The sequence below is a fragment of the Patagioenas fasciata genome, chromosome 27 (genome assembly GCF_037038585.1).
Source record: "Patagioenas fasciata isolate bPatFas1 chromosome 27, bPatFas1.hap1, whole genome shotgun sequence".
Taxonomy (NCBI): domain Eukaryota; kingdom Metazoa; phylum Chordata; class Aves; order Columbiformes; family Columbidae; genus Patagioenas; species Patagioenas fasciata.
The window spans coordinates 5,226,767-5,251,099 of NC_092546.1; the positions used below are offsets into that span (position 1 = coordinate 5,226,767).

General features: G+C 68.2%; 4 protein-coding genes across 8 annotated transcripts; all 4 read left to right on the top strand.

Annotated features, from left to right (window-relative positions):
- Positions 1 to 365: 365 nt before the first annotated feature.
- LOC136113098 (uncharacterized) lies at positions 366 to 1,885 on the top strand. 2 transcript variants are annotated; one of them, XM_065858048.2, is made up of 6 exons: positions 366 to 417; positions 599 to 769; positions 863 to 1,162; positions 1,245 to 1,373; positions 1,459 to 1,547; positions 1,691 to 1,885. In XM_065858048.2, exons 1-5 carry the CDS (start codon positions 391 to 393, stop codon positions 1,537 to 1,539), a joined length of 708 nt encoding a protein of 235 aa, XP_065714120.2. In that variant the 5' UTR covers positions 366 to 390; the 3' UTR covers positions 1,540 to 1,547; positions 1,691 to 1,885. The 2 variants fall into 2 exon arrangements, with proteins under 2 accessions (XP_065714120.2, XP_065714119.2); XM_065858047.2 differs by having other exon boundaries at positions 599 to 1,162.
- A 448-nt stretch (positions 1,886 to 2,333) lies between these two features.
- On the top strand, positions 2,334 to 2,949 carry LOC136113073 (cocaine- and amphetamine-regulated transcript protein-like). Its single transcript, XM_065857994.2, has 3 exons — positions 2,334 to 2,465; positions 2,652 to 2,762; positions 2,842 to 2,949. The coding sequence occupies exons 1-3, from the start codon at positions 2,334 to 2,336 to the stop codon at positions 2,947 to 2,949; spliced, it is 351 nt and encodes a 116-aa protein (XP_065714066.1).
- A 1,020-nt stretch (positions 2,950 to 3,969) lies between these two features.
- MAP1S (microtubule associated protein 1S) lies at positions 3,970 to 12,587 on the top strand. 2 transcript variants are annotated; one of them, XM_065858046.2, is made up of 7 exons: positions 3,970 to 4,174; positions 5,586 to 5,687; positions 6,201 to 6,283; positions 6,355 to 6,495; positions 6,859 to 10,069; positions 10,424 to 10,641; positions 11,171 to 12,587. In XM_065858046.2, the coding sequence occupies exons 1-7, from the start codon at positions 3,970 to 3,972 to the stop codon at positions 11,324 to 11,326; spliced, it is 4,116 nt and encodes a 1,371-aa protein (XP_065714118.2). In that variant the 3' UTR covers positions 11,327 to 12,587. The 2 variants fall into 2 exon arrangements, with proteins under 2 accessions (XP_065714118.2, XP_065714117.2); XM_065858045.2 differs by having other exon boundaries at positions 10,448 to 10,641.
- Positions 12,588 to 13,967: 1,380 nt separating this feature from the next.
- On the top strand, positions 13,968 to 23,800 carry FCHO1 (FCH and mu domain containing endocytic adaptor 1). 3 transcript variants are annotated; one of them, XM_065858099.2, is made up of 29 exons: positions 13,968 to 14,045; positions 15,116 to 15,173; positions 15,783 to 15,864; positions 16,317 to 16,408; positions 16,493 to 16,567; positions 16,649 to 16,790; positions 16,864 to 17,016; positions 17,105 to 17,209; positions 17,854 to 17,952; positions 18,044 to 18,140; positions 18,243 to 18,287; positions 18,377 to 18,449; positions 18,846 to 18,867; positions 18,950 to 19,004; positions 19,093 to 19,271; positions 19,351 to 19,375; positions 19,466 to 19,528; positions 19,616 to 19,658; positions 19,753 to 19,844; positions 19,943 to 20,566; positions 20,734 to 20,852; positions 20,949 to 21,054; positions 21,583 to 21,694; positions 21,772 to 21,927; positions 22,374 to 22,506; positions 22,609 to 22,808; positions 22,982 to 23,046; positions 23,133 to 23,297; positions 23,520 to 23,800. In XM_065858099.2, exons 3-29 carry the CDS (start codon positions 15,838 to 15,840, stop codon positions 23,540 to 23,542), a joined length of 3,090 nt encoding a protein of 1,029 aa, XP_065714171.2. In that variant the 5' UTR covers positions 13,968 to 14,045; positions 15,116 to 15,173; positions 15,783 to 15,837; the 3' UTR covers positions 23,543 to 23,800. The 3 variants fall into 3 exon arrangements, with proteins under 3 accessions (XP_065714171.2, XP_065714173.2, XP_071655604.1); XM_071799503.1 differs by lacking the exon at positions 13,968 to 14,045 and adding an exon at positions 14,919 to 15,037; XM_065858101.2 differs by lacking the exon at positions 19,466 to 19,528.
- Positions 23,801 to 24,333: the final 533 nt, after the last annotated feature.

A 24,333-nucleotide genomic window follows, 5' to 3' on the forward strand; every position in this document is an offset into this window, starting at 1 on the left:
GCAGGGCCGGACCGGTACGTGTCCCCGGGACCGGGGGGGGGGTTCGGGGCGCGCCGCTTGCCCGCGTGGGCCGTGCTGACACCGTGTGCGTGGCCCCACTGTCCCCGTCCCCCCGCAAAACCTCTGTGTCCGCCCCCGTAATGCACAGGCGGCCGCGCTCCCGTCCCGCACACCGCCCCTCCAGCAGGCGGCGGGAGAGGCGGCGGGGTGGCGCTCTGCCCGCCCTCTCCATCGCCCTTTCGCACTGCCCTCTGGGAAATGTAGTCGCGGCGCGCCCCGCCCCTTCCGCGCCGCGGGGGCGAGAACTACATTACCCAGAGTGCGCCGCGCGGATGGGGCTGGGCCATGGGGGTGTGGGCGGGGCGCGGGGCCGCGTGCGGGGGCGGGGCCATGGCCGAGCGCTCCCCGGGACACCGGGTGCGCACCGGGACGGGACCGGGGGCGGCACCGGGACGGGCGGGCTGCGAGCGACCCCGAGCGGGCTGGGGGCGACCGGGCCGGGGCTGCGGGCCAGGGAACTGGGGCCGGAGCGGGCTCGGGGCGAGCGGACCGGGGCCGGTAGCGGGATGCTCCGTGACGCCGCCTTTGCCGCCCGCAGGGTCCCGACCGCGCCGGCTCCGACACGGGGCTCCGCTCTCCCCACCCTTCCCTCCGCCGGGACACAGCGGGCGAGGGGTCGGACGGTGCCTCCGAGACCCCCAGTTCGGGTGTGACCCCCGGCCAGGAGGAGGAGGAGGAGGAGGAAGAGGAAGAGAACGGAGGCCACCAGGTGAGGCTGCAATGTCCCCAACCCCGGTGGGATTTGGGGCCCACGCTGCCTCCCCGTGACCCCACCCGCTGTCCCCCGCCTGTGTCCCCGCAGTGGCGGGTGGGTGACGCCTGCAGCGTGGTGTGGGAGGGGGACGGGCTGCTGTACCCCGCACACCTGCGGGCGCTCGACCCCGTCTCCGGCACCTGCCTGGTGGAGTTCGACGGCTACGGCAACACCGAGGAGCGGGCGCTGGCCCATCTGCTGCCCCCCTGCCCCGGGGCCTGGAGGGACAGTGACACGCTGCAGCGTGGGGGTCCCCACCGACCCAGCACCCCCTCGTCACGGGACCCCCCGCCAGGCACGAGGAGGAGGAAGGGCGAGCGAACACCCCGCTCCCCACGGCCCCCCGAGGTGAGCACCTGCCACCCCCCAGCTTTGGGGGACCCCATGCCGCCCACATCTCTCCCTAAGGGGCTGGGGGTGCTGCCGGCAGGCGATGCCCCCGCCATGGCCACCGACCCCGCTGCGCGCCATGCGGGAGGAAGAGGAGGAGGAGGAGGAGGCCCTGACTGCGATGCTGATGTCCTGGTACATGAGTGGGTACCACACCGGCTTCTACGTGGTACGGCAGGGAGCAAGGGGTGAAGGGGATGGGTGGGGGGAAGGAGAGGGACCCCTGGTGACCCCCCCACTCCTCTGTGCCGCAGGGTCTCCGGGAAGGCCGGGCAGAGGCTGCTGAGCACCCCCCAAGGCCACGCTGCAGAGGGAAGAAGCCCCCGCGCAGTTAGGAAGGGAGGTGGGTTTGGGGACCTGCCTGGTTCCCTGGGCAGGGTCCTGCTCTCAAATTGCCACCCTGCCTAGGGGGAGAAATGGGGACGAGGGGGCTGGAATACCCCAGTGCCCCCTCCCTGCTACTCACCAGTGTCCGATCTCCCCCAGCTGGATCTGCCCCCTGCCAGTGGGGCAGCCATGGGGCAGCACCACACTCCTGCTCCCCCGGGGGTCCTGGCTGCAGGGACAAGGACAGCAGGCTCCCGCTGCCACAAGCAGCTCTGCATCAGAGCTGCAGCCCCCTCCGTCCTCCCGTCTGTCCCCAGCACTGTCCCCTCCTTTGCAATAAAGCCGTTTGTGAGACCCGTGTGTCAGCCTGTCTGTGCTGTCCCCACAGGGACCCTCGGCTGTGCCAGCGCCGCGCCGGCGGCCGGGAGGTGCGGGGATGAGCCACATCACAGCCGTGTTTGCTCAGGGAATTGGCAGCGTGGCCTGTGCCCCGCTGGGGGGCTGGGGGGGTCAGCCCTGGGGGGGCCTCTGCGCCCGCCGGCTCTCGGGCTGCTCCGGCGGGACGTGGCACTGACGTGTGTCCCGCTGGCTCGGGGACACGTGTGTCCCAAGGGATGCATCTCCCGGGGATGTGTCCCCCTGTCCGGTTGATGTCAGCAGCAACATTGGGGGGGACACACGCACACCTGCGCCACATCTGCGTCAGCGGGTGTTTGCCCACATTGGTGGCTGCGGGGTGGCAGGGGGGGTATAAATCTGGCTGAGCCGGGCATATCCCTGAGCATCCAGGGACGCGTCCAGCATGGGGAGCGCGTGGCTCTGCCTGCTCTGCCTGGCCGCCCTCAGCCTCGTCCTGCTGGGCACCGCGGAGCCAGCACCGGCGCTCCAGCCGGCACAGAGCCCACCCGGGCAGAGCCGGGACGAGCTGGAGCTGGTAAGGGACCATTGGACCCTGGATGTCTGCGGGGGACGGGGCCACCAGCAGCCCCTGCTCAGCTCTGGGGCACCTTGGGGTGCTCCCGCTGCCCCAGTTTGGGGGCTGGTTCTGGCTGTGCCGGGGCGCCCCTGCGGTGTTGGGAGGGGGCGGCTGAGCCCTGGGCTTTGGTTTCCATCTCTGCAGGTGGAGACGCTGCAGGAGGTGCTGGAGAAGCTGGGGAGCCGGGAGCTCCCGACGGTGGAGAAGAGGCTGAGCTGGGTGCCCTTGGTACAGCTGGGCTGGGGGGTGCTCAGGGTGGGTCAGGCTTGATCCTGCGGGTGGGGGTTGTGGGGGTCCAGCGCCAGGGGGCCGGGCTGATGGTGCCGTCCCGCAGTGCGAGGCCGGGGAGCCGTGTGCCGTGCGCAGGGGCGCTCGCTTCGGGAAGCTCTGCAGCTGCCCCCGCGGCACCGCCTGCAACTTGTTCATCCTCAAGTGCTCCTGAGGGACCGGGGACAGCGGGGACGCCACCACCCACCGTGCTGCTGCTGGCCCAGCCTGTGCCCTGCGCAGGAGAGGGGGAATTGTGGCCCCCAGCACCCCTGGGTGCCCTGGGCTGGGGGATGTGGGTCTCCTGCTCTGGGGCTTTATTAAATGACTTGGATTCTCAGTGCTGCCTGCTTTTTGGGGGTGCTGGGGGGGGTCCCATCCTGTGGGGGGCACTGAGGTGGGGTGTGTGGTGGGGAGCGGGAGGGGGGACACTGCGAGGGGCTGAGGGCTGGTGCTGGAGCAGGGTGGGGTGCTGGGTCCAGCACCATTTATCCCTGATCCACTGGAGAAGCAGTTTGGGATTGGAGGTCGAGGGCAGGGGGTGAGGGGGCTGCACAGCCCAGCTCCGTCCTGCACTGCACAGCCCAGGCTGGCCCATGGCTGCCGGGTCGCACACTGCACTGCACTCACTGCACAGCCCCTGGCTGCGCTGCGCGGCCCCTGCACCACACAGCGCTTCACCGCACAGCGGGTCCCTTTCACTGCGCTGTGCCACGCAGCCCCATCCCAGCACTGCACCCCACTGTATCACGTACCCCTAGCTCTGCAGTGCACTGCACGGCCCCATCCCCACGCTGCCTCCCATCACTGCACTGCCCTGCAACAGTCACTCGCAGCTTCACATTGGCCTGCCCACCCCTTGCATTGCACTCCACTGCAACTGCACTGCACTGCGCTGCTCACCCCCAGCTCCACACTGGCCTGCGCGCCCCTTGCATTGCACTACAATGCAACTGCACTACGCTACGCTGCAACTTCATTGCGCCGCACTGCACTGCACTGCACTGCGCGGGCAGCGGACCCCACCACAGCGGCCCCACCCCGCCATTGCCCCTTTAAGGCCTCCCCGACCTCCTCTACCCCTCCCCGTCTTTTTCCCCGCCGCGACGCCCCATTGGCCGGCGGTGACATCAGTGGGCGGGGATTGGCGGCGCAGCGGGGGCGTGGCCCGGCGCGGCGGGCGGGGGCGCCGAAGATGGCGGCGGCGGCGGCGGTTCGGGCCGCGGGGGCTGCGGGGGGCGCGGGCCGGGCGGCGGCGGCTCCGGCTCCGGCGGCTCCGGCTCCGGTTCCGCCTCCCGGCCCCGCCGCGGGGCCGCGCCGCTACTCGCTGCTGGCCATCGTTGGCGGCGGCTGCCACCGGCCCGGCCTGCTGGCCGCCGCGCTGCAGCAGCTGGAGCGAGGTGAGCCCGGGGGTGCCCCCGCTGCGGGCCCGCGGGACGGGGCCTCCCCCGAGCGTGATGCTCCGGGATCCGCTGGCCCGGGGGTGGCCCCTCCTTGTCCCGGGATCTCCCGGGATCTGACCCGTCCCCTCCCACCCTGCCCCGGGCCCTCCCAGTTCGCCCCCTCCCGTCCCGGGTCTCCAGGATCGGGAACCCCAAGTTCTGCTCCCACTTCAGGTCCAGACCCCCGGGATCTGCAACCCCTAAATCCCCAGGATCTGATCCCCTAAATCCCCAGGATCTGGTCCCCTAGACCCCCAGGATCTGTCCTCCCTAAATCCCCGGGATCTGGCTTCTCAGACTCCCGGGGTCTGCCCCCAGAAGGCCCCCGGGATCTGTGCCTTTTGCTGCCCCAGACCCCCTGGATCTGGCCCCCCCAGACCCCTAGGATTTGCCCCCCCACACCCCCGGGATCTCCCCCTTTTGCTGCCCCAGACGCCCTGGATCTTCCCCTGCTAGACCCCTAGGATTTGCCCCCCCCACACCCCCGGGTTCTCCCCTTTTTGCTGCCCCAGACCCCCCGGATCTGCCCCCCCAGACCTTGGGGATCTGCCCCACTAAGCCCCCTGGATCTGCCCCCCCTAAACCCCCAGGATCTGTCTCAGGCTGTGACCACAGAGCAGCCTGTGCTGGAGCAGGTCCCCAAAACCATGGGGGGGACACACACATCACCAGGACTGCCCTGGGTCCCCCCCAGCGCCCTGCGAGCGCAGGACTGAACCTCGCTGGCCCCGAGCAGCAAAACCACCCCAAAACCGGCCCCAAACTGCAAAAACCGCCCCATAAGGGCCCCAACCCCTCGCTTGGCGCCTTGTGCAGAATTTGTGCAACCCCCCCCGCAGCCACCCGGCCGGTTACGCCATCACCCACCGCTTCGCCGGGCCGTTGTGGGACCGGTTGTGGCCACGCTGGGTGGCCCCTGCAGTGGGGGGGCTGGTAGCCCCTCAGATCTCCCCCCCCAAAAGGGTCCTGGGTGGTTTGGGGCTGCACCTTGGGGTTCCTGACCCCGCTCTGGGACACTCACACCGGTGCCAAATCCTCAAATCCTCCAGCACCGTTAATTCCTTTAATTGCTGGCTCTGACGAGCTGTGCCCGGGGGCTGGGGTTTTGGGTTTTGGCGGAGCCGGTGCTGCCGTGAGTCACCGCACACGGTGCTCGCCCGCCGGTCGGTGCATCAACCTGGGCTTGGGGACTCGCTGGGGTGTCCCCAAAGCACCTTAGGGTGACATCGGAGGGGGGACATGGGGGACACAATCCCCACGCTGCTGCTTCTTGTATAAACCATGTGGGTGCTGGTGGGTGCTAACAGGGCTGAGCCTTTTTTTGGTGTCCCCCCTCCCCTCCTTTTATTCTCGGTGTGTCCCCCCAAAGGGATCCGCTCCTGGGACATCGACCTCACCTCCTGCAACCTGGATGAGCAGCTGAAGCTCTTTGTGTCCCGCCACTCGGCCACTTTTTCCAGCATCGTGAAAGGTAAAAAAGCACCCTCCCGCAGCACTTTTTAATTGGTGGGGTGTGGGGAACCCTCTGGCTGTGATGGGAACAGGCTTTGCTTTGTGCCCCCCCCCCAGCCAAGCCCCGTGATCCCCCCATGTGAGAAGCCGCTTCCTCCACCCACCCCGGGGCGATTTCCCATGGAAAAAAGGTCTCCAGTGGGTTCCTGCCTGTTTAGGAAGCGGGGTGCAGCCCCCAGACCCCCCTGGGAGCGCTCAGGTCTTGCTGCGCTGCTCAGGGGGGACAAGAGGGGCTCCCCCAGCCTGTCACCCCCTTTTCCCTCCCTCCCCATGCAGGAAGGACACAGGAAATGTGTCCCTGGGCTCAGCAGATCCGCTGGCCCTATGGTGTCCGCCAGTGGGAGGGTGACTGTCCCTCTTTACGAGGGGAGTGTCCCATGTCCCCCTGTCCCATCTCCATGGAATGAGGCCAACATGGGGTGCAGCCCCGCGGTTTTGGGGAGGCGGGGGTGAGAGCGCTGGGTCCCCGCAGGTCAGCGGACCCTCCACCACCGTGGGGACGTGCTGGAGACCCTGGTGCTGCTCAACCCCTCCGACAAGTCCCTGTGTGATGAGGTGAGCCCCAGGGTGCGGGGGGTCATGGGGTGGAGCGCGGTGACATCCTCACGTCCCCTGTGTCCCCTCAGCTGCGGAACCTCATCACGGACGTGTCACAGCACAAGCTGCTGGTGTTCGCCGGCCCCTGCGTGGAGGAGACAGGGGAGCTGATGCTGCAGACGGGCTCCTTCTCCCTGCGGGACTTCATCCAGATCTTCACCGACAAGGAGGTGCGGAGCTGGGGACACCCAGGGGGGACCCGCCTGCCCCCCCGGCTCCTGCTGGTGCGCAGGGGGGGGCTGCGGGCTGGCGTTACTGGAGTGAGCGTCTGCTCACGTTCTCCGGCGTCTCGGCACGGAGCAGGAGGCTGGTCCAGCCGTCTGTGCCGCAGCAGCCGCACCGGCACATCCTCCCCCGCGGGGCTTTGCGGGGGAGATCGGCCACGTCCTGGTCCTGAGCAGCAACCGGGGGTGGGTGCGAATGGGGGACCCCCGGGGAAGGGGAGCGCTGTGCTTGCCGAGGGGATGTTGCTGAGACCAAGCACCCCCTGGGCGCCGCACTCCGCCTGAAGCTCTGTCCCTGTCCCCTGGCAGGTTGGGGACATCCTGAGCTCCGCAGCCCCCTCGGCCAAGGCCACGCTGACCATCAGCTGCCCCGATTTTGGGGAGTGGAAGGACGCAGGGCTGGACCATCACAACCTGCAGGACTTCATCGAGCTGCGCTACAACCCGGGCTGCATCCTGCCCGCCATGGAGGGGCTGGAGGAGTTCATGGAGTATCTCTCGGAGTCCCTGGAGCCCCAGTCCCCCTTCGACCTCCTCGAGCCCCCCACCATGGTCGGCTTCCTCAAGCTCTCCAAGCCCTGCTGCTATATCTTCCCGGGCGGGAGAGGGGACTCGGCTTTCTTTGCCGTCAATGGCTTCAACGTTCTGGTTAACGGCGGTTCCAACCCCAAATCATCCTTCTGGAAGCTGGTCCGGCACCTGGACCGCGTCGACTCCATCCTGGTGACGCACGCGGGGACCGACAGCCTACCCGGCGTCAACAGCTTCTTGCAGAGGAAGCTGGCCGAGCTGGAGGAGGATCCGTCCCAGGGCTCGCAGGGCACCGGGGGGGACTGGGCCAAGAACCTCATCTCCCCCGAGCTCGGCGTCGTCTTCCTCAACGCTTCCGAGAAGCTGAAGGCCATCGAGGGCAACTCGCGGGTGCTGAAGAGCTGCGATGAGGCCGCCCTGACCCTTCACTACCTGGAGAAGCTGGGAATCCGTCCCAACCTGCTGGCCCGGGACAACGGGCCCCGCGCCGAACCCATCGTCCTCTTCCAGAAGATGGGAGTGGGCCGGTTGGACATGTATGTCCTCAACCCCGTGAAGGGCACCAAGGAGCTGGAGTTCCTGCTGCAGCAGTGGGTGGGCGACAGCGGCTGCCCCCGGGAGCAGGACCTGCCGCTGCAGTGCCTGACGTCCGTGTGCGCCCTGCTGGTCTGGCACCCCTTCAGCCCCAGCGAGAAGATCATCCGCGTCCTCTTCCCCGGCTGCACCCCCCAGGGCCGCATCCTGGAGGGGCTGGAGAAGGTGAAGCACCTGGAGTTCCTCAAGCATCCCGTGGTCACCAAGAATGACTTGAAGGGGACGCCGGGGTCCCAACCGGAGAAGTTGCTCAAACAGAAGAGGGCGGAGAGCAAGGAGAGCCTGAAATCGGCTTCCAAGCTCAGCTTGGTGGACACCGGGACGCCAGCAGCGAAGGAGAAGGCTCCGCCAAAAGCAGAGAGGAAGGAGGTGAAGGTTGGGACCAAGGAGAAGCCCAAACCCCTGGGGGACACGGCCAGAGCGGGGTCGGAAGAGGAGAAAGCCAAGGATGCTCGGGCCAAGCTGGACTCTTCCCTGGAGAAGCTGAAGGTGGATGTGAAGCCAAAGCTGAGCAAGGAGAAGGTGGCGCCCAAGAAGGAGCCGGTCCCCCGCAAAGAGGAGAAGAAACCTCTGAAGAAGGAGGAGGGGGCCGAGGCCAAGAAGGAGGCGAAGGTGCCGAAGAAGGAGGTGAAGGCCGAGCCGCCGCGCAAGGAGAGCAAAGCAGAGGCCAAGGCTCCCACCAAGACGCCGGTGCGGAAAACGCCGGTGCCGGAGCCCCGCAAGCCCCTGACCAAGGCCGGCAGCATCAAGAAACCGCCCCCGAAAAAGGAGCCGGAGAAGCCCAAGGGCAAAACCCCCCGGGAGGGAGGTGCCAGGAAGGAGCCGGGGGCGTCGGATGGCTCCAAATCCTCGTCCCCCGAGGAGATGCTGCTGGAGGCCGAGCGGGGCCGTGGGGCCGCCTCGCCGGGGGCCGCCGGGAGGAGGAGGAAGGAGGAATCCACGGACGAAGGCATCACCACGGCCGAGAGCGAGCTGGAGCCCTCGCCAATGGAGAACGGGGGGGCCAGGGGCCAAGGGGACTCATCCTGCCTGGAGAACGGCCTGGAGGACCCCGACAGCCCCCAGCGGTTCCGCCACCTGGAGAACAGCCCCCTGCGAGCCGTGTGCCCCCCCTCGCCCCTGGCCAGGACCCCTAAGAGCGACCGCAGTGTCAACTTCGACCTGACACCCACCGGGATGCTCAACCACGGCCCCGAGGGCGGCGAGGACGCCTGCGGCAGCTCCGAGGAGAAGACGCTGGAGATGATGTCCCCGGCCAGCTCGGGGCCGGCCAGCGCCGGCCACACGCCCTTCCACCAGTCACCGGTGGACAACGGCGCCGAGGAACCGGGCGGCAACCGGCAGCCGAACCCCTGGGCAGCGGCCGGGGGCAAAGCCGCGCAGGACGGCGCCGCGCAGGAGAAGCAGGCGGGCTGCTTGTCCCTCAGCCCCTTCAAGGACGACGTCCCCGACGTGTCCCCAACCATCACCACCCCCTCGCTGCCGGCCGAGGTGGGGTCCCCACACTCCACCGAGGTGGACGAGTCGCTCTCTGTGTCCTTCGAGCAGGTGCTGCCACCCGTCAGCGAGTCCCCGCCGGAGGACGGCAGGCGGTCCCGGGGCGCCGGGGGGACACCGGAGCCGGAGGCCACCAAGGGCGGGTTGTCACTGCCACTGCGGCCGTGCCACCACCGGGGTGACGGTGACGGTGCTGCGGTGGTGCGGCCGGGCCGCCGCTCCGACTCGCCCCACGACGTGGACCTGTGCTTGGTGTCCCCCTGCGAGTTCGAGCATCCCAAATCGGAGCGGTTGCCCTCGGCCGCCGCCAGCCCCCGGGAGCTGTCGGACAGTGACCCGTCGCAGGAGCTGGTGCCACCGCGGGGCCGCCCCCCCCAGCTGGCGGGCGAGACGCCCCCCACCTCCGTCAGCGAGTCGCTACCCACCCTCTCCGACTCCGACGTCCCTCCGGCCACCGAGGACTGTCCCTCCCTCCTGGCTGATGGGCTGGAGTCGGACGAGGACTCGGAGCAGCCCCCCCGCGGCACGGCCAGGGTCCGGGACCCCCTCCCAGCCCCCATGAGGGACCCCTGTCCCCTCCCTGCCCAGCCGGGCATCTGCATGGTGGACCCCGAGGCGCTGCCGGCCGGGAAGAAGGAGCCCCCCCCCGGCAAGGTGAAGAGGACCCCGTCCCGCGTGGGCTCAGCGCCCGCCACCCCCAGGGCCGAGCCCCCCCGCCACCCCACACTGCCCCCCAAGGCCAGGGGCGCCACCAGCTCGGCCCGTGACACTGGGGACAAGGCCAGGCTGCCCCCTGGGGACAAGAAGGGTCTCGCCGGTGGGGACACCCGCACCTCGGGGACAATGCGAGGCGCTGGAGCACGGACAGCAGCGGGAGCTGGCAGAGCATCACCAGCAGGTACACGGGGGGGACACGGGGGTCCTGGTGGGTATGGGGCTGGGGGGTCCTGGTGGGTATGGGGCAGGGGGTCCTGGTGGGTATGGGGCTGGGGGGTCCTGGTGGGTATGGGGCAGGGGGTCCTGGTGGGTGTGGGGCTGGTGAGGGGACACAGGGGTCCTGGTGGGTATGGGGCTGGGGGGGCCACGGGGGTCCTGGCGGGTATGGGGCTGGGGGTTCCTGGTGGGTATGGGGCTGGGGGGGCCACGGGGGTCCTGGTGTCCCCACGCCAGAGCATCTGGGAGGCACCGCAGTGGGGTGAGGGGTTTGGGGGGGCTGTTGCTGCTCACACCTCCCGTCCCCCCATCCCGGCAGGCACACGAACCACTGCCCCCCCAGGCCCCCCCATCTACGTGGACCTGGCGTACCTGCCCGGCTCCTGGAGCGCCCGGACGGTGGATGAGGAGTTTTTCCGGCGCGTGCGGTCCCTGTGCTACGTGGTGAGCGGGGACGACCACCTGAAGGAGGGGGTGCTGCGCCCCCTCCTCGACGCCCTCCTGGCCGGCAAGCACCAGTGGGGCACCGACACCCAGGTGAGACCCCCCCACAGAGCTGAACATGAGCCAGCGTGTGCCCAGGGGCCACCAGCGTCCTGGCTGGTGCCAGCACTGGTGTGGCCAGCAGGACCAGGGCAGTGACCGTCCCTGTGCTGGGACCTGGGGAGGCCAAACTGTGAATCTTAGGGTCAGTTTTGGGCCCCTCACGCCCTTGAGGTGCTGGAGTGGGTTGAGGGAAGGGAACGGAGCTGGGGAAGGGACTGGAGCACAAGGAGGATGGGAGCGGCTGAGGGACCTGGGGGGTTTAGCAAAGAAACGGCCTCAGGTTGTGCCAGGGGAGGTTGAGGTTGGATCTGGGAACAATTTCTTCCCCAAAGGGCTGTGGGGCATTGAACAGGCTGCCCAGGGCAGTGCTGGAGTCACCATCCCTGGAGGGCTGGACAGACGGACATGAGGTTCTCAGGACATGGGGCAGTGCTGGGGGGGGGTTATGGTTGGACTCAGTCTTAAAGATCTTAAAGATCCTCCGGTTCTGCGGGTTGGTGACATGGTGACTGTCCCCCAGGTGACCCTGATCCCCACCTTCGACTCGCTGGTGATGCACGAGTGGTACCAGGAGACCCACGACCGGCAGCAGGAGTTGGGCATCACTGTGCTGGGCAGCAACAGCACCGTGGCCATGCAGGATGAGACCTTCCCCGCCTGCAAGGTGGAGTTCTGAGGATGGGGGGGCCGCGGCGTGGGCTTCATCCCCGCCCTCCTCCTCCTCCTCCTCCTCCTCCGTGAACCCCCCTCTCCATCCCTCCAGGGCTGCACCAGCCACTGTGGCTCAGCGGGGAGGGAGAGGGGGGGTCTGCTGGTGGGGGGAAATGGGCTCATGGCCCCCCCAGCACCCCCAGGACTGGCGAGGGGCTCCCCACAGTCCCCCCACGCCGTGTGGCTCCTGCATGCCCACCCCTCGCTCTGCACCCACCGCCGTCATGGGGGGGTGGGTGAGGGACCAGCCGGGGCTGGGGCGATGCTGCCTTTTGGGAGGGGGACAGGATCCGCCCCCCCGCCCCGCGGTTCTGAGCCGTTTCCCGGCCCCACTCGATTTAACAGGGTAAATTTTGTCATTTGCTGCCCCTACCCCCTCCATGGACAAGCCACTACTGCCACCCCCCTGTACCCACAACCCCGGCCCCCGGGGGGGCCTGTTCCCCTTTCTGGGTGGGGGCACCGGGCTGGGACAGAACCCCTGGTTCATGGGGCTGCAGCGGCTGCTCCTCCAGCACTATGGCCCTGGGGCTTTGTCCCCAGCGCTGTCCCCCACCCCCGGCACGGCCGGACCCCCCCCCTCACGTGCAGCAGCTGCGGGGGGGGCCTGTCCTCTCTGCTGAGACCTGAGAGCTCGCTGCACCCACGGCACCCACCCACCACCCCTCAAGTTGCTGGGAGGCTGTTAAAGAAACGAACGTCACGTGCAATTTGTAAGGGGATTTGTGAGCTGAGATTTGGGGGGAAAGCCGGCCTGGGGTGGGGGGGACAGGACCTGTGTGTGTCCCCCCCCATCCCAGCTGTGGCAAACACTAACCCGTTTTGTAGGAGGCTCCTTACTGGCTCTTTTTGTAATGTTTTTAAGAAAAAAAACATAGAAAGAAAACAAAAAAAAAAGTGAAAACTGAACAAACCAAACGTGTTCTGGCGGGAGGTTATTTATCTGTGCCCCCCCCCCCGACCCCCAGCCCTGGGTACCAGCTGGTGGCTGTGGGGGCTTTTACCTTGGATTGTATTGTCCTTCGTGTTCAGGGAGGGGGGGACTGAATGTTTCACCTTTAGTGCTTTATATATTATTTTCTTAGCTGGAGGCTGGTTTGGAGGTTGGCGGGGGGGGGAGGACTGTGCCCCCCCACCCGCGGACGCCGCAGCGCTCCCTGTCTTGCACGCCACGTTCCCGTTCAGCAAATGTGTTGAAAATGAGCATTAAAGAGAAGATAACTCCCGGCTGTGCTCTGCCTGCTGTTTGGGGGGGGGTCCCTTGGTCCTTGTGGTGGGGAGGGAGTGGGCTGGGTGCCACTTGGGGTGCTGGGGGGGATTTGGGGGTGGGGGTGCAGGCTGGGTTGGGCTCAGCCCTGGTAGGGGGGAAGGTGGGAGAGGGGCTGGGGGGTCCAGAGCATCATCCAGGGGGGGTTGGAGAGGGGTTGGGGGGGCGGCTGTGCTGCGGGGCTGGTGCAGCAGCGCTGCTGAGGATGGATGCAGGGTTGCCATGACAACCGCATCCCCATCCCCGCCACCCCCGGCCCGCAGGGGCGGCTGCAGCCCCCGCGCTCTGCCCCCGCACACTCGGCACGGGGGGGTGGGCGGTTCTGGGGGGGTTGGAGCCTCCCTGGTGCTGGGGGGGGTCCCATGTCCCTGTGCTCCAGCTGAGCACCCACCCTGTGGGGTCAGCCTGAGCCTGGCAGGACCAGGGAGCCCAAACCCTCCACCCACCCTCCATCAACCCTCCAATTTCCCCATCCCAGCCACCCCCAAAACCTCCCTGTCCCCAGAATCTCTGTCCCCAGAACCTCCCTGTCCCCGGGCCCTTTGCTCTGGCAGTGGGGCCGTGGCAGCGTCTCAGGGTGTTGGGGGGCTCCTCGGGGGTCCTGCGGCAGCGAGTGGGGGTCACTCGGTGGTGACCCCCAGTGTTGGGGCGGGGCTGTCACTGTCACTGTCCCACGGGGCCCCTCTGAGCCCCCAGCTCTGCCACCGGTGGCTGTGACACACGGGCTGGCGCGGGGCCGGTTCTCCATCTCGGGTGGGGGGGTGTTTGTGGTTGGAAAGACCCTCCCGGTCTCCCCCTCCCCGGGCAGCCCCCGCCTCCCCCGGCCGCTCCCGCTCCCCGCCCCGCAGCTGTGCTGCGGCTGCCCCGGTGTCAGCTGGAGCCGGGGCATGAGCTCAGCGGGTGCGAGGCACCGGCTGGCACCGGCGGGGGCGGCTGCACCGGGGGCTGGCCCGGGGGTGCGGTTGCAGCCGGCGGGTGCGGGTGTGGGGGTGGTGCGGTAGCACCTTTAGCACCGGGCACAGCGGCACCGGGAGCTCTGGGGGACCGGGAGCCCGGGAGGGTGACAGCCCCGGGGATGGTGGGAGCCCCACGGCCGTGGTGCCGGTGCGGGGATCTCTGTGCCCGTCCCGCATCGCCCCCCGCATCCCCTCCCGCTTTGAGGGGCGGCGGCCGCTTTAAAAATGCAAATCACCCCCCTCCCCGCGCGCGGCGCGGCGGCGTTCTGGCCAATGAGAGGTGGCGGCCGCAGGCTGCGGTAACCGCTACCGGGAGCGGTGACCAATAGCGAGGCGGCGCGGCAGGAGGTGGCGTGGTCCGCGGCTCCCCCCGCCTCCGGCGCGGTCCCGGCGCGGAGCGCGCGTCCCGGAACGGGCGCGGGGCGGCGGCGGAGCGAAGCGGGGCGGGGGCGGCCCCGCAGGTGAGTGCGGCCCCGCCGGGCCCGGGTCCCGCGGCCGCCCGGTCCCGCCCGCGGAGCGAGGAGCGACCCCTGCCCCGCTGTACCGGAGCGGGGTGCAGCCCCCGCCGCTCCCGCGCCGTGCGAGGGCGCAGCCCCCCCGCTGCAGCATCCCCCTCCCCGCGGCTGGGGTGCAGCCCCGCGACCCCCCTCGGTAGCAAGAGCCCTCCCGCTCTGCTCCCCGCTGCAGCGCACCCCGCCCTGGGGGCCGGGGCAGCCCCCGCTGCCCCCTCCCCAATAAAAGCCCTCCCTTCCCCATGCAACGGAGCAGCCCCCTCTACCGAAAGCACCGCTCCCGGTGCTGCGGGCAGCCCCACTGCGACCCCCCGCTGCAGGTGCAGGTGCAGGGCTCGGCTCGGCGCTTTCCCTCTTTTTTTTTGGGGTGGGGGTGCATCTGTACTCCTGTGCACGCCCCGACCCTCCCGCGGTGCTTCTCCCTCCAACAGACCCACTACCGGGGGAGTGTGGGGGTGCACAGTTCCACCCCACGCCCCGCGCCCCCCACCCTCACTGGGCACCCCCGGCCCGGGCAGGTGCAGCCGTTCCCCGAGCCGGGCGGGATCCGGCGCCCCCCGGAGCTCCCCCCGCACCCCTGGGGGTGCCGCCCGCGTCCCCCGCTCCGCTGAAGGTCACCGCTGCGGGTGGCCGGGGCCGCCCGGCTGGGGGGCGCGGGGGGTCCCGGGGGGTCTGTGCCGCAGCCCGGCGAGATGCTGCACCCCCCCGCACCCCCCGGCCCGCTCGGGGACGCGGTGGCCGCTGCCACCTCCGGGGACTTTGGCCGGTGGCGGCGGGTTCGCGGCGCCTGCGGCCGCTCGTGACCGGCGGCGGGTCGGGGTCCGGGGGGCCCTGAGTCTCCCCCGCGGTGCTCCCCCAGTCCCGCTTCCCCTCCAGCCCCGCGGGGGGGGCCGCGCTGAGCCCGCCCCGCTCAGACACAGGTGGCTGAGCCTGTGCGGAGGGTACGGCCGGATCGGGGGAGCAGGAGCGGGGTTTGGGGGGGCCGCGGCTGCTCTGACCCCCTTCTCTCTCCCCGCCAGACCCCCGGCTGTGCCAAGGATGATCGGGGGGGCCCCTCGAGCCCCCCAGCAGCCCAGGGTGAGTGGGGTCCCTCCCCTCCCCCGTCACACCAACCTCCAGCCATGCACGATATTTTGGTTTCCTGTTTTTCTCCAGCGCATGATGGGGAGAAGGGCTGGGGGGGGGGGCACAGCCTTGGGAGTTGGGGGACACAGCCTGGGGGTCCCTCCATCTGGGTGCTGGGGGACTGCTCTGGCAGGCGACCCCCGACACGACTGGGTGCATTTGGGGTTCAGGCGGGGGGGGGGGTATATGTCTGGGTCCCCATTTCTGGGGGGGAAAGAAGGGGCAGACCGGGCGGGGGGGATGATTTTTGGGGGGTGGGGGCCCCCGGCACGGCCGGGCCGGGAGCAGCCGCCGTCACGCAGCAGCCGCTCATTTATTATTTAGCTGCGTATCTGGTGTCGGGCCCCAGCGCTGCCCGGGTGGCCCCCCCTGCCCCCCCCCGGGGTGCTGCCCGCCATGGGGAGGGGGCTGCAGCGGTGGCGGGGGGCACGGGGGAGCCCGCGGTTTCCATGGCCACGGGGCTGCGCTTTCCCGGCAAAACCGATAAATAGTGGCGGGTGCATGCGTGGTGCGGGGGGGTCCGTGCCAAACCCTCCCGGTAAGGGCCAGGTGTGTCCCCAGGGCGCCGGGAGCTGAGCTGCGGGTCCCCACGCCACCGTCCCCCCTCCCCTCCAAGATGTCCTACTTCACCGAGCACTTCTGGGTAAGCCTGGACCCCCACCCATGGGTGCCCCCCACACTCTAGGACTTGCAGCAAGGGGGGTTCATCACCACCGGTTGTTTTGCAAGGCCCGGCGCCTCCATTAACGCTGCCAATTAATTGCGAAGTGGGGAGCAATGGGTGCGGGTGGCTGCGGGTCTCCCGGCTGTGCTGATGTCCCTGTCCCCGTTGTCCCCATGGGGATCCCCATTCTGGCACTGGGAGGGGGAAGTTGGCAGCACCGCACGGCGCGGCCGGTGCTTCCTGGTTCAGCTCTGCCGGCATCTTCCTCTTCCCCCTGCCTCAGTTTCCCCTGTGCACCCTGAAATGTTTCCACCCCAAACGGTGCTTGGTGCCAGCGGGTGCTCCTGGTGGTGTCACCATCCTGGGGAGGGGGTCCCCACGCCGTAAGGTGCTGGGGGGGTTTTGGGGGCTGAAGGTGGCCCCCTCACCAGGGCGAGAAGAACCACGGCTTCGACGTGCTCTACCACAACATGAAGCACGGGCAGATCTCCACCAAGGAGCTGGCTGACTTTGTCCGGGAGAGGTACCGAGCTTGGGGGGGGCGGCCGAGGGGGGGTCCCAGCATCACCAGGCGCCGTCCCCAGCGCCCCCTCCCCGCTGTCCCCAGAGCTGCCATTGAGGAGAACTACGCCAAGGCCATGGTGAAGCTGTCGAAGATGGCCACCAACGGCACCCAGCTGGGGTAAGGGGGCGTCTGGGAGGTCCGGAACACTCTGAATGTGGGGGGGACACCCTGCTTATCCCTTCCTGTGCCCCCCCCCAGCACTTTTGCACCGCTCTGGGAGGTTTTCCGCATCTCCTCGGACAAGCTGGCCCTCTGCCACCTGGAACTGATGAAGAAGCTCCACGACCTCATCAAGGAGATCTCGCGCTACGGCGAGGAGCAAGGCCGGGTGCACAAGAAGGTACCGCATCCCCCCCCACCTTACCCCCACACACCCCGATCCCCCCTGCCCACCCCTCCGTGTCCCCCCCCAGTCCAAGGAGGAGGTGTCGGGGACGCTGGAGGCCGTCCAGCTGCTGCACGGGGTGGCCCAGCTGCTGCCCAAGTCCAAGGAGAGCTACCACAGCAAGTGCCAGGAGTACGAGCGGCTGCGCAAGGAGGGCACCAGCCAGAAGGAGATCGACAAGGTCAAACCCCCCCTGCAACCCTGGGACGGTCCTTGTGGTCCCTTCGTCCCTGTCCCCAGCTCCGACGGCCACTGCTGGGTCCCCGCAGGCGGAGCTCAAGTCAAAGAAGGCAGGCGAGGCGCTGCGGCGAGCGGTGGAGAAGTACAACGCTGCCCGTGCCGACTTCGAGCAGAGGATGCTGGATTCGGCTGCGGTGGGCAGGGGGTGCAGGCAGGGGGTGCAGGCGGGAGCGGGGTGGGTGCAGGTGATGCTTGGGTGCGCGGTGCGGTGGTCCTTGGGGGCATCCCCTCCTCCGTGCATTCTGCATCCCATCCTTGTATCTCTGCATCCCTGCATTCCCGCATCCTCGTATCCCTGCATCCCATCTCTGCATCCCTGCATTCCGCATCCCTGCGTTCCCTCATCTCATCCTCATATCCCTGCATCCCATCTCTGCATCCTGAATCGCATCCTCACATCCTGCATCCCATCCCCTTATCCTGCATCCCATCCCCTTATCCCGCATCCCATCCCCGCATCCCATCCCCGCATCCCATCCCCACATCCCATCCCCACATCCCATCCCCACATCCCATCCCCACATCCCATCCCCACATCCCATCCCCACATCCCATCCCCACATCCCACATCCCTTCCTGCTTCAGGACAGGCTGGTCCTTGGGGACGTGCCAGCCTGGCTGAGCACCCCGCCATGGTGATGCCAACACATGGGGACATGTCACCCTGGATAAGCCCTGTTCCTTGGGGACATGCCATCCTGCCTGAACCTCCCTCCCTGCCCACACGCTGACCCCTGGGGACCTGCCACCCTGCTTGAACTCCCCCTTTGCCCCCCAGCGCTTCCAGGAGGTGGAAGAAGCCCACCTACGCCATATGAAGGGTCTCATTGGCTCCTACTCGCACTCTGTGGAGGACACCCACGTCCAGATTGGGCAGGTAAGTACCCAGGGAGGTGTGACAGCTTGGGGACAGCCCCAAACTGTCCCCCTCTTTGAATACAATGTCCCTTTTTTTTGGTCCTTCCCAGGTGCATGAAGAATTCAAGCAAAACGTGGAGAACATCGGCACCGAGATGCTGCTGCGGAGGTTTGCTGAGAGCAAGGGCACGGGGCGGGAGCGGCCAGGTGAGCTTGTGCTTCCCCCCCATTTGCACAAGAGCGATGCTCCCCCCTCCCTCGTGGAAGGACGGCGCCGTGGTCCCCGGCTGATCCCGCTCTCGCTGGCAGGAGCGCTGGATTTCGACGAGTACCGCCTGGCCCCAGCGCAGGAAGGCAAGTACGTCTGCATCCAGCAGCCCCCACGCCTGGGACTTTGGGGATGCTAAGGGGGGGCTGCTCATCACCCTGTGCCCCCATCCCAGGACCCAAGAGGAGCCGTAGTAAAGCTTTTCGCATCCCGGGGTTGAGCCGGAAGGAGAGGGATCGTGATGCTGTGTAAGATCCCCATGTACTCTCTCCCTGTATCCTGCATCCCTGCATCCTGCATCCCACCGCCTCCTGCATCCTTACATCCTGCATCCTTACATCCTGCATCCTTACATCCTGCATCCTTACATCCTGCATCCTCGCATCCCTGCATCCCACATCCCTGCATCCCATCCCACATCCCTGCATCCTGCATCCTTGTATCTCTGCATTCCACATCCCTGCATCCCATTCCTGCATCCCTGCATCCTTATATCCCCCATCCTCACATCCCATCCCATATCCTTGTATCCCTGCATTCCATCTCTGCATTCTGCCTTGCATTCCTACATCCCTGCATCCCATCCCCTCATCCCACATCCCTTTCCCACTTTGGGATGTGACGTTGCCGCTCTCGTTCCCCAGGGAATCCCCCGATGCTGAGGTGGTGAGTATCCCAGTACCAGGCTTGGCTTTTCCCGTACTGGGAGGACTGGGAAGCGAGCGCCTCTCTGAGCGTCTCCCTGCAGGGCTGCCCGGAGGTGGATGAGGACGGGTTCACCGTGCGCCCTGATGTCACCCGCAGTATCCTTGTGCTGGTTTAGGGGGGGTGTGTGATTTTTGGGGTGGGATTTTTGGGATTTTGGGGATTTTTGCCTTGACGGGGGCTCAGCCGAGGCAGAGAACCACGTCTGCTCCTCCAGCGACTCCGACTATGACGAGGATGAGCCCCGCAAGTTTTACGTCCACATCAAACCGGTACAGCCCCGGGAGGCAGGTGACAGCGCTGAGGCCACCATGGAGCAGCTCAAGGCCACCGTGGGGAACCTCATCCTGCCCCCCAGCATTGGGGTGAGCCTGGGGGGGGCTGCAGGGTCCCCAGGGACTGTGCCAGAGCCAACGGTGACCCCCTGTCCCCAATCTCTTGCAGGGCACCGTCAAGCGACAATCATCTCGTAAGTGCCACCCTGGGGACTCGTGGCTGCAGCTTGGGTGTCCTCCTGGCTCCGTGTCCCCTAATGCTGCCTGTCCCTGTCCCTCCGCAGGGCACGTGGCATCTCTGACCCCGGCCCCAAGTGACACAGACCCTGAGGGGACGCTGGCGAGAGGTGACACCATGCTGAGGGGTCCCGGGGATGCAGGGGGGTTCCCAGAGGTGTGGGGTGCAACCCCAATGTGTCCCCTCTCCCCCACAGGTGATGGTGCCAGGAGGGGACACCCGGTGACACAGGTGAACAGGTACGGGGCAGGGAGGGACCAGGGTGCCATGGGCTGGGACCCTATGGGGTTCCGGGGCGGGGACACTGAGCCATCTCCTCTGTCTCCATCACAGCGGCCCCGGGACAGCCCCCCCGGACGCGGTGCCCCCTGCCGCTCTCTTCGGGCCCCCCCTGGAGTCAGCGTTTGAAGCGGAGGATTTCCCGGGTGAGGCTTCAGGGGGTCGGGGATGATGGGGGGGGACCCCGGCATCCATAGTGTGCCGTGCCCCCCCCCCAGCGCCCTGACACGGGGTCTCCCCGCAGCCCCCCGTGCCTACGTCCTCACCTCCTCATCCTCCCCCTTCTCCTCCTCCTCCCCGGAGAACGTGGAGGACTCGGGGCTGGACTCGCCCTCGCATCCCCCGCCCGGACCCTCCCCGGACTCCAGACCCTGGACCCCGCAGCCGGGGACGCCGCAGAGCCCGCTCTCCAAGCGGGCCGGCCCCCTGGACCCCCCCGCACCGCCACCCCCCGCCGCCCGGGACCCCGGGGCGTGGGCGCCGCGGCCCCGCAGCCCCGCCGGCCGCCTCCCCGAGCCCCCCGGCTTCGCCGTCTTCAGCGGCCCCGGGGCCAAGGGGCTGGGAGGGGACGGGGGGTCGGCCCCTCGGGGACGCAGCCGCTGCGCCAGCGGGACGGCGCCCCCCGAAGCCCCCTCGCCCGACCCTTTTGGGGAGCCCCCGCCGTGGGTCAGAGCTCACAGCCCTGGCGGGGACCATCAGCCCCCCCTGCCCTGTCCTTCCTCCAACTCGGCCTCGTCCTCTTCCTCCTCCCCGGCCCCCCCTAGCGGGGGAGAGTCCTCCAGCCCCTCGCCATGGACGTGCCAAGGCTTGGGGACAAGGCTGATGGAAGGCGGACCGTCGGTGGCTCCCCCGCCGCAGCCGGAGCCGGGTGAGTGATGGGGCTGCAGGAGCTGCCCCCCGCAAATCCCCCTTAACTGTGCCCCCCCATACCCTTAGCTCTGCCCCTGGGCTGGGCTGAAACCTGCCCAGCTCCTGGCACTGCTGAGCCCCTGCTGACCCCCCCTGGACCGTGGGTTTCTCTCCTCACCCCCCCAGATGCTCCCCCCACCCGGCCCAGCGCAGCCCCCCGAGAGGTCCCGCTCGTGGCCCCCCCACGCCGCTCCCGCACCAAGAGACCTGCGGCTGGTCTGGCTGCCGGCAGCAACTCCGACCTGGTGCGTGGCCGCTGGGGGGAGCAGAGCTGGGCTGGGGGACCCCCCTGGCGGGGCCCAGACCCAGACCTCCCCCCCCGGACACCCTGTCCCCCGCAGTCGCGCTCGCTGAGCCCCTCGCCCTCCTGGAGCTGCGGTCCCTCGCACTCGGCGCCCGCCAGCCTGGGCGAGCGCGGCTTCTTCGCCGTCTCCCAGCCGGCGCTCGGTGGGTCCTGAGGGGTTTTGGGGCGGGTGCCTGGGGTCCCCTCCCTGCTCCACATATCCCTGGGTATACTGGGGTCCCCTCTCTGCTCCCTGGAGTGCCTGGGGTCTCCTCCGTGCTCCCTGGGTACACTGGGGTCCCCTCTCTGGTCCCTGGGGTGCCTGGGGTCCCCTCCGTGCTCCCTGTGTCCCTGGGTACACTGGGGTCCCCTCTCTGCTCCCTGGGGTGCCTGGGGTCCCCTCCGTGCTCCCTGTGTCCCTGGGTACACTAGGGACCCCTCTCTGCTCCCTGGGGTGCCTGGGGTCCCCTCCCTGCCCCCAAAGCTCCTTTCCCCCTTCCTGGGTGCTGCCCAGCCCGGGGGAGGTGCAGGTAGCCCAATTTGAGCCCTGGCCCCTCAATGATGACTTGGGCATATCCCCCATCCTGGCACCCCCCCAGGATCTACCTGGGGGATCCCGAGCCACCCCAACAGGGTTGGGGAGAAGTTCCATCCAGGCTTTGAGGCTTTGACCCCGCTATGTGCCTCCCCAGGGCTGTCGCGGGGTCCCAGCCCCGTGGTGCTGGGCTCGCAGGACACGCTGCCCGTGGCCACCGCCTTCACTGAGTACGTCCACGCGTACTTCAAGGGACACGACACCGACAGGTACGGGGGTCCCGGGGGGGCCTCCAGCCGCTGCGTCCCACCTGGGGTGTCCGCTGACCCCCGTCCTGTCCCAGCAGCTGCCTGGTGAAGGTGACGGGGGAGCTCACCATGTCCTTCCCCGCCGGCATCGTCCGCGTCTTCAGCGGGAGCGCGGCCCCCCCCGTGCTCAGCTTCCGCCTGCTCAACGCCAGCGCCATCGAGCAGTTCCTGCCCAACGCTGACCTGCTCTACAGGTGTGGGGACATGGTGACAGCTGGTATTGGGGTACAGGGACCTTGGGAGGTGGGGGATGCAGTGATGGAGGGGCTGGAATTGGGGTACAAGGGGAGCCAGGGGGGCACAGACATCCTGCAAGCTGGTGGATGCAGTGATGGGGAGCTGTGTTTTGGGGTACACAGGGTACCTGATTTTATGGGGGTGGGTGGGAGCTGGCAGATATAGTGCTGGGAGCTGGATATTGGGGTACATGGGGGTACCTGTCTTTTTTGGAGGTGCCTGGACATCCTGGGAGCTGGTACACACAGCACTGGGAGTTGGGTACCAGGGTACATGGGGTTCCTAGAGTCCCCAGGGAACCGGAGCGTCCCCAGGAGCCAGTGGATGCAGCGATGGGGAGCTGGGTGTTGGGGTGCTGGGTTTCCAGGGGTGCCCCATCGCTGCTCTGACCTCGTCCCCACAGTGACCCGTCCCAAAGTGACCCCAGCACCAAGGATTTCTGGCTGAACATGGCAGCGCTGACCGGGCACCTGCAGAAACAAGCGGAGCAGAGTCCAGCCGCCTCCTACTACAACGTGGCTCTGCTCAAGTACCAGGTGAGCCCTGAGCAAGCAGAGCTGGGACCCCCAGACCCTCACAAAGCTCCTGGGGGTGGGAGGCTCTTCCTGCCCCCCCCAAACCCCATCGCCAACCCGCAGTTCTCGCGGCTGGGCCCCGGCGCGGCGCCGCTGCGGCTCTGCGTGCGCTGGGACTGCTCGCCCGGTGCCACGCGGGTCAGCGTCGAGTACGGCTACAACGCCGGCGCCATGGCCCTGCCCGTGGCTCTCGCCAACGTCCACGTCCTCCTGCCCGTGGACGAGCCCCTCACCAACCTGCGGCTGCAGCCCACGGCCAGCTGGTAAGGGGACACAAAGGAACCGGGGGTCCCAAATACACCCCCAGGGTGGGAGAGGGGGACGTTGAGCTGGGAAACAGGGTGGGGAAGGGAGGGAGGTGGGAGAAGGGGGGACGGGGTGGAGTGAGGGGGATTTGGGGGTCTGGGCGCTTGGGGATGTCCCCGTGTCCCCGCAGGAACCTGGAGGAGAAGAGGCTGCTCTGGAGGCTGCTGGATGTCCCTGGTGCCCCGGGGCAGGGAGGTGAGGTTGTCCCCACGCTGCTTGGGGAGCAGGGGCCAGGTTTGGCCCCCGCAGACCCCCCCAAATGTCTCTGCTGTCCCCCCCAGGCTGTGGCCGGCTCTCGGCCAGCTGGGAGCCCCTCTGCGGGCCCAGTAAGCCCAGTCCGGTGGCCGCCCAGTTCAGCAGCGAGGGCAGCACGCTGTCGGGCGTGGAGCTGGAGCTGGCAAGCGCCGGGTACCGCATGTCACTGGTCAAGAAGAGGTTTGCTACAGGTACGGCTTGGGGCGCACCCAGGAGTGCGGGGGTCCCTTCATCATCCCCTGTGGCCCTGGGGTGCGTGGAGTCCCTTTGTCGGGGTGCACAGGGTTCCTTCCCCGCTCCCCATATCCCTGGGTACGCTGGGGTCCGCTCTCTGCTCCCTGGGGTGCCAAGGGTCCCCTCCCTACGCCCCCAAGCTTCCTGGCACCCCCCCCACCACCACCTTTCCTCCGCAGGGATCTACCTGGCAGGGTCCTGAGCCATCTCCTGCTGGACCCCCCGAGACCCCCGGGCCTCCTCCTTGGTTGTGTGAACTTGAAACACTGGACAGGGCTTGGGGGGGTGGGTCCTGCCGCCTCCTCACCTTCCTCAGCCTCCTCCTCCTCTCCCTCCGGCCCCATTCTGTGACTGTCACCGTGTCGTCTCCTGCTGCCCGGCGGTCGGTCCCCTCCACCCTCCTCTGTGCTGTGAAGGGGGCAGGAGCTGCTCTTTTATTAAACACTTTATTTTCCAATAACCCCACCGCGACGCCCATCCCCGGGGCCTCCGGGCTCCTCCTTGGAAACGGAGCTCAGCTGGCGTGCCGCAGCTCCCCGGGGGCTCCAGCGTTGCGGGGCCGGGGGAAACTGAGGCAGGGAGCTGGCAGCACCTTGTGGAGCCCTTTCCTTGCACCCACGGGTGCTGCTGCCCCACGGACAGAGGGGCGGGTGGACAAACGGACAGATGGGTGCCCGGCGCGGTGTGAGGATGTCCCCAAGCTGGCTCTGTGACAAGGTACCGGGTGGGTCTGGGGCGGGGGGTCTTGTGGTTCTTTGTGGTGCAAGGGGGTCCCAGCAGGTGCTCCTGGGCTCTTATTTGGGGTCCCTGTGTTGTCTGGTTTATTAAACGCTGTTTTCTAACAACTCCCCCCTGCCGCGACGCCCATCCCCGGGGCATCCGGGCTCCTCCTTGGCAACAGGGCTTGGCCGATGTGCCACGGTCGCATCCCGCCCGGCACGGGGGGACGGGTGACTCAGGTTAATCTTGGTTGGGATGCAGCATAGGCCACGC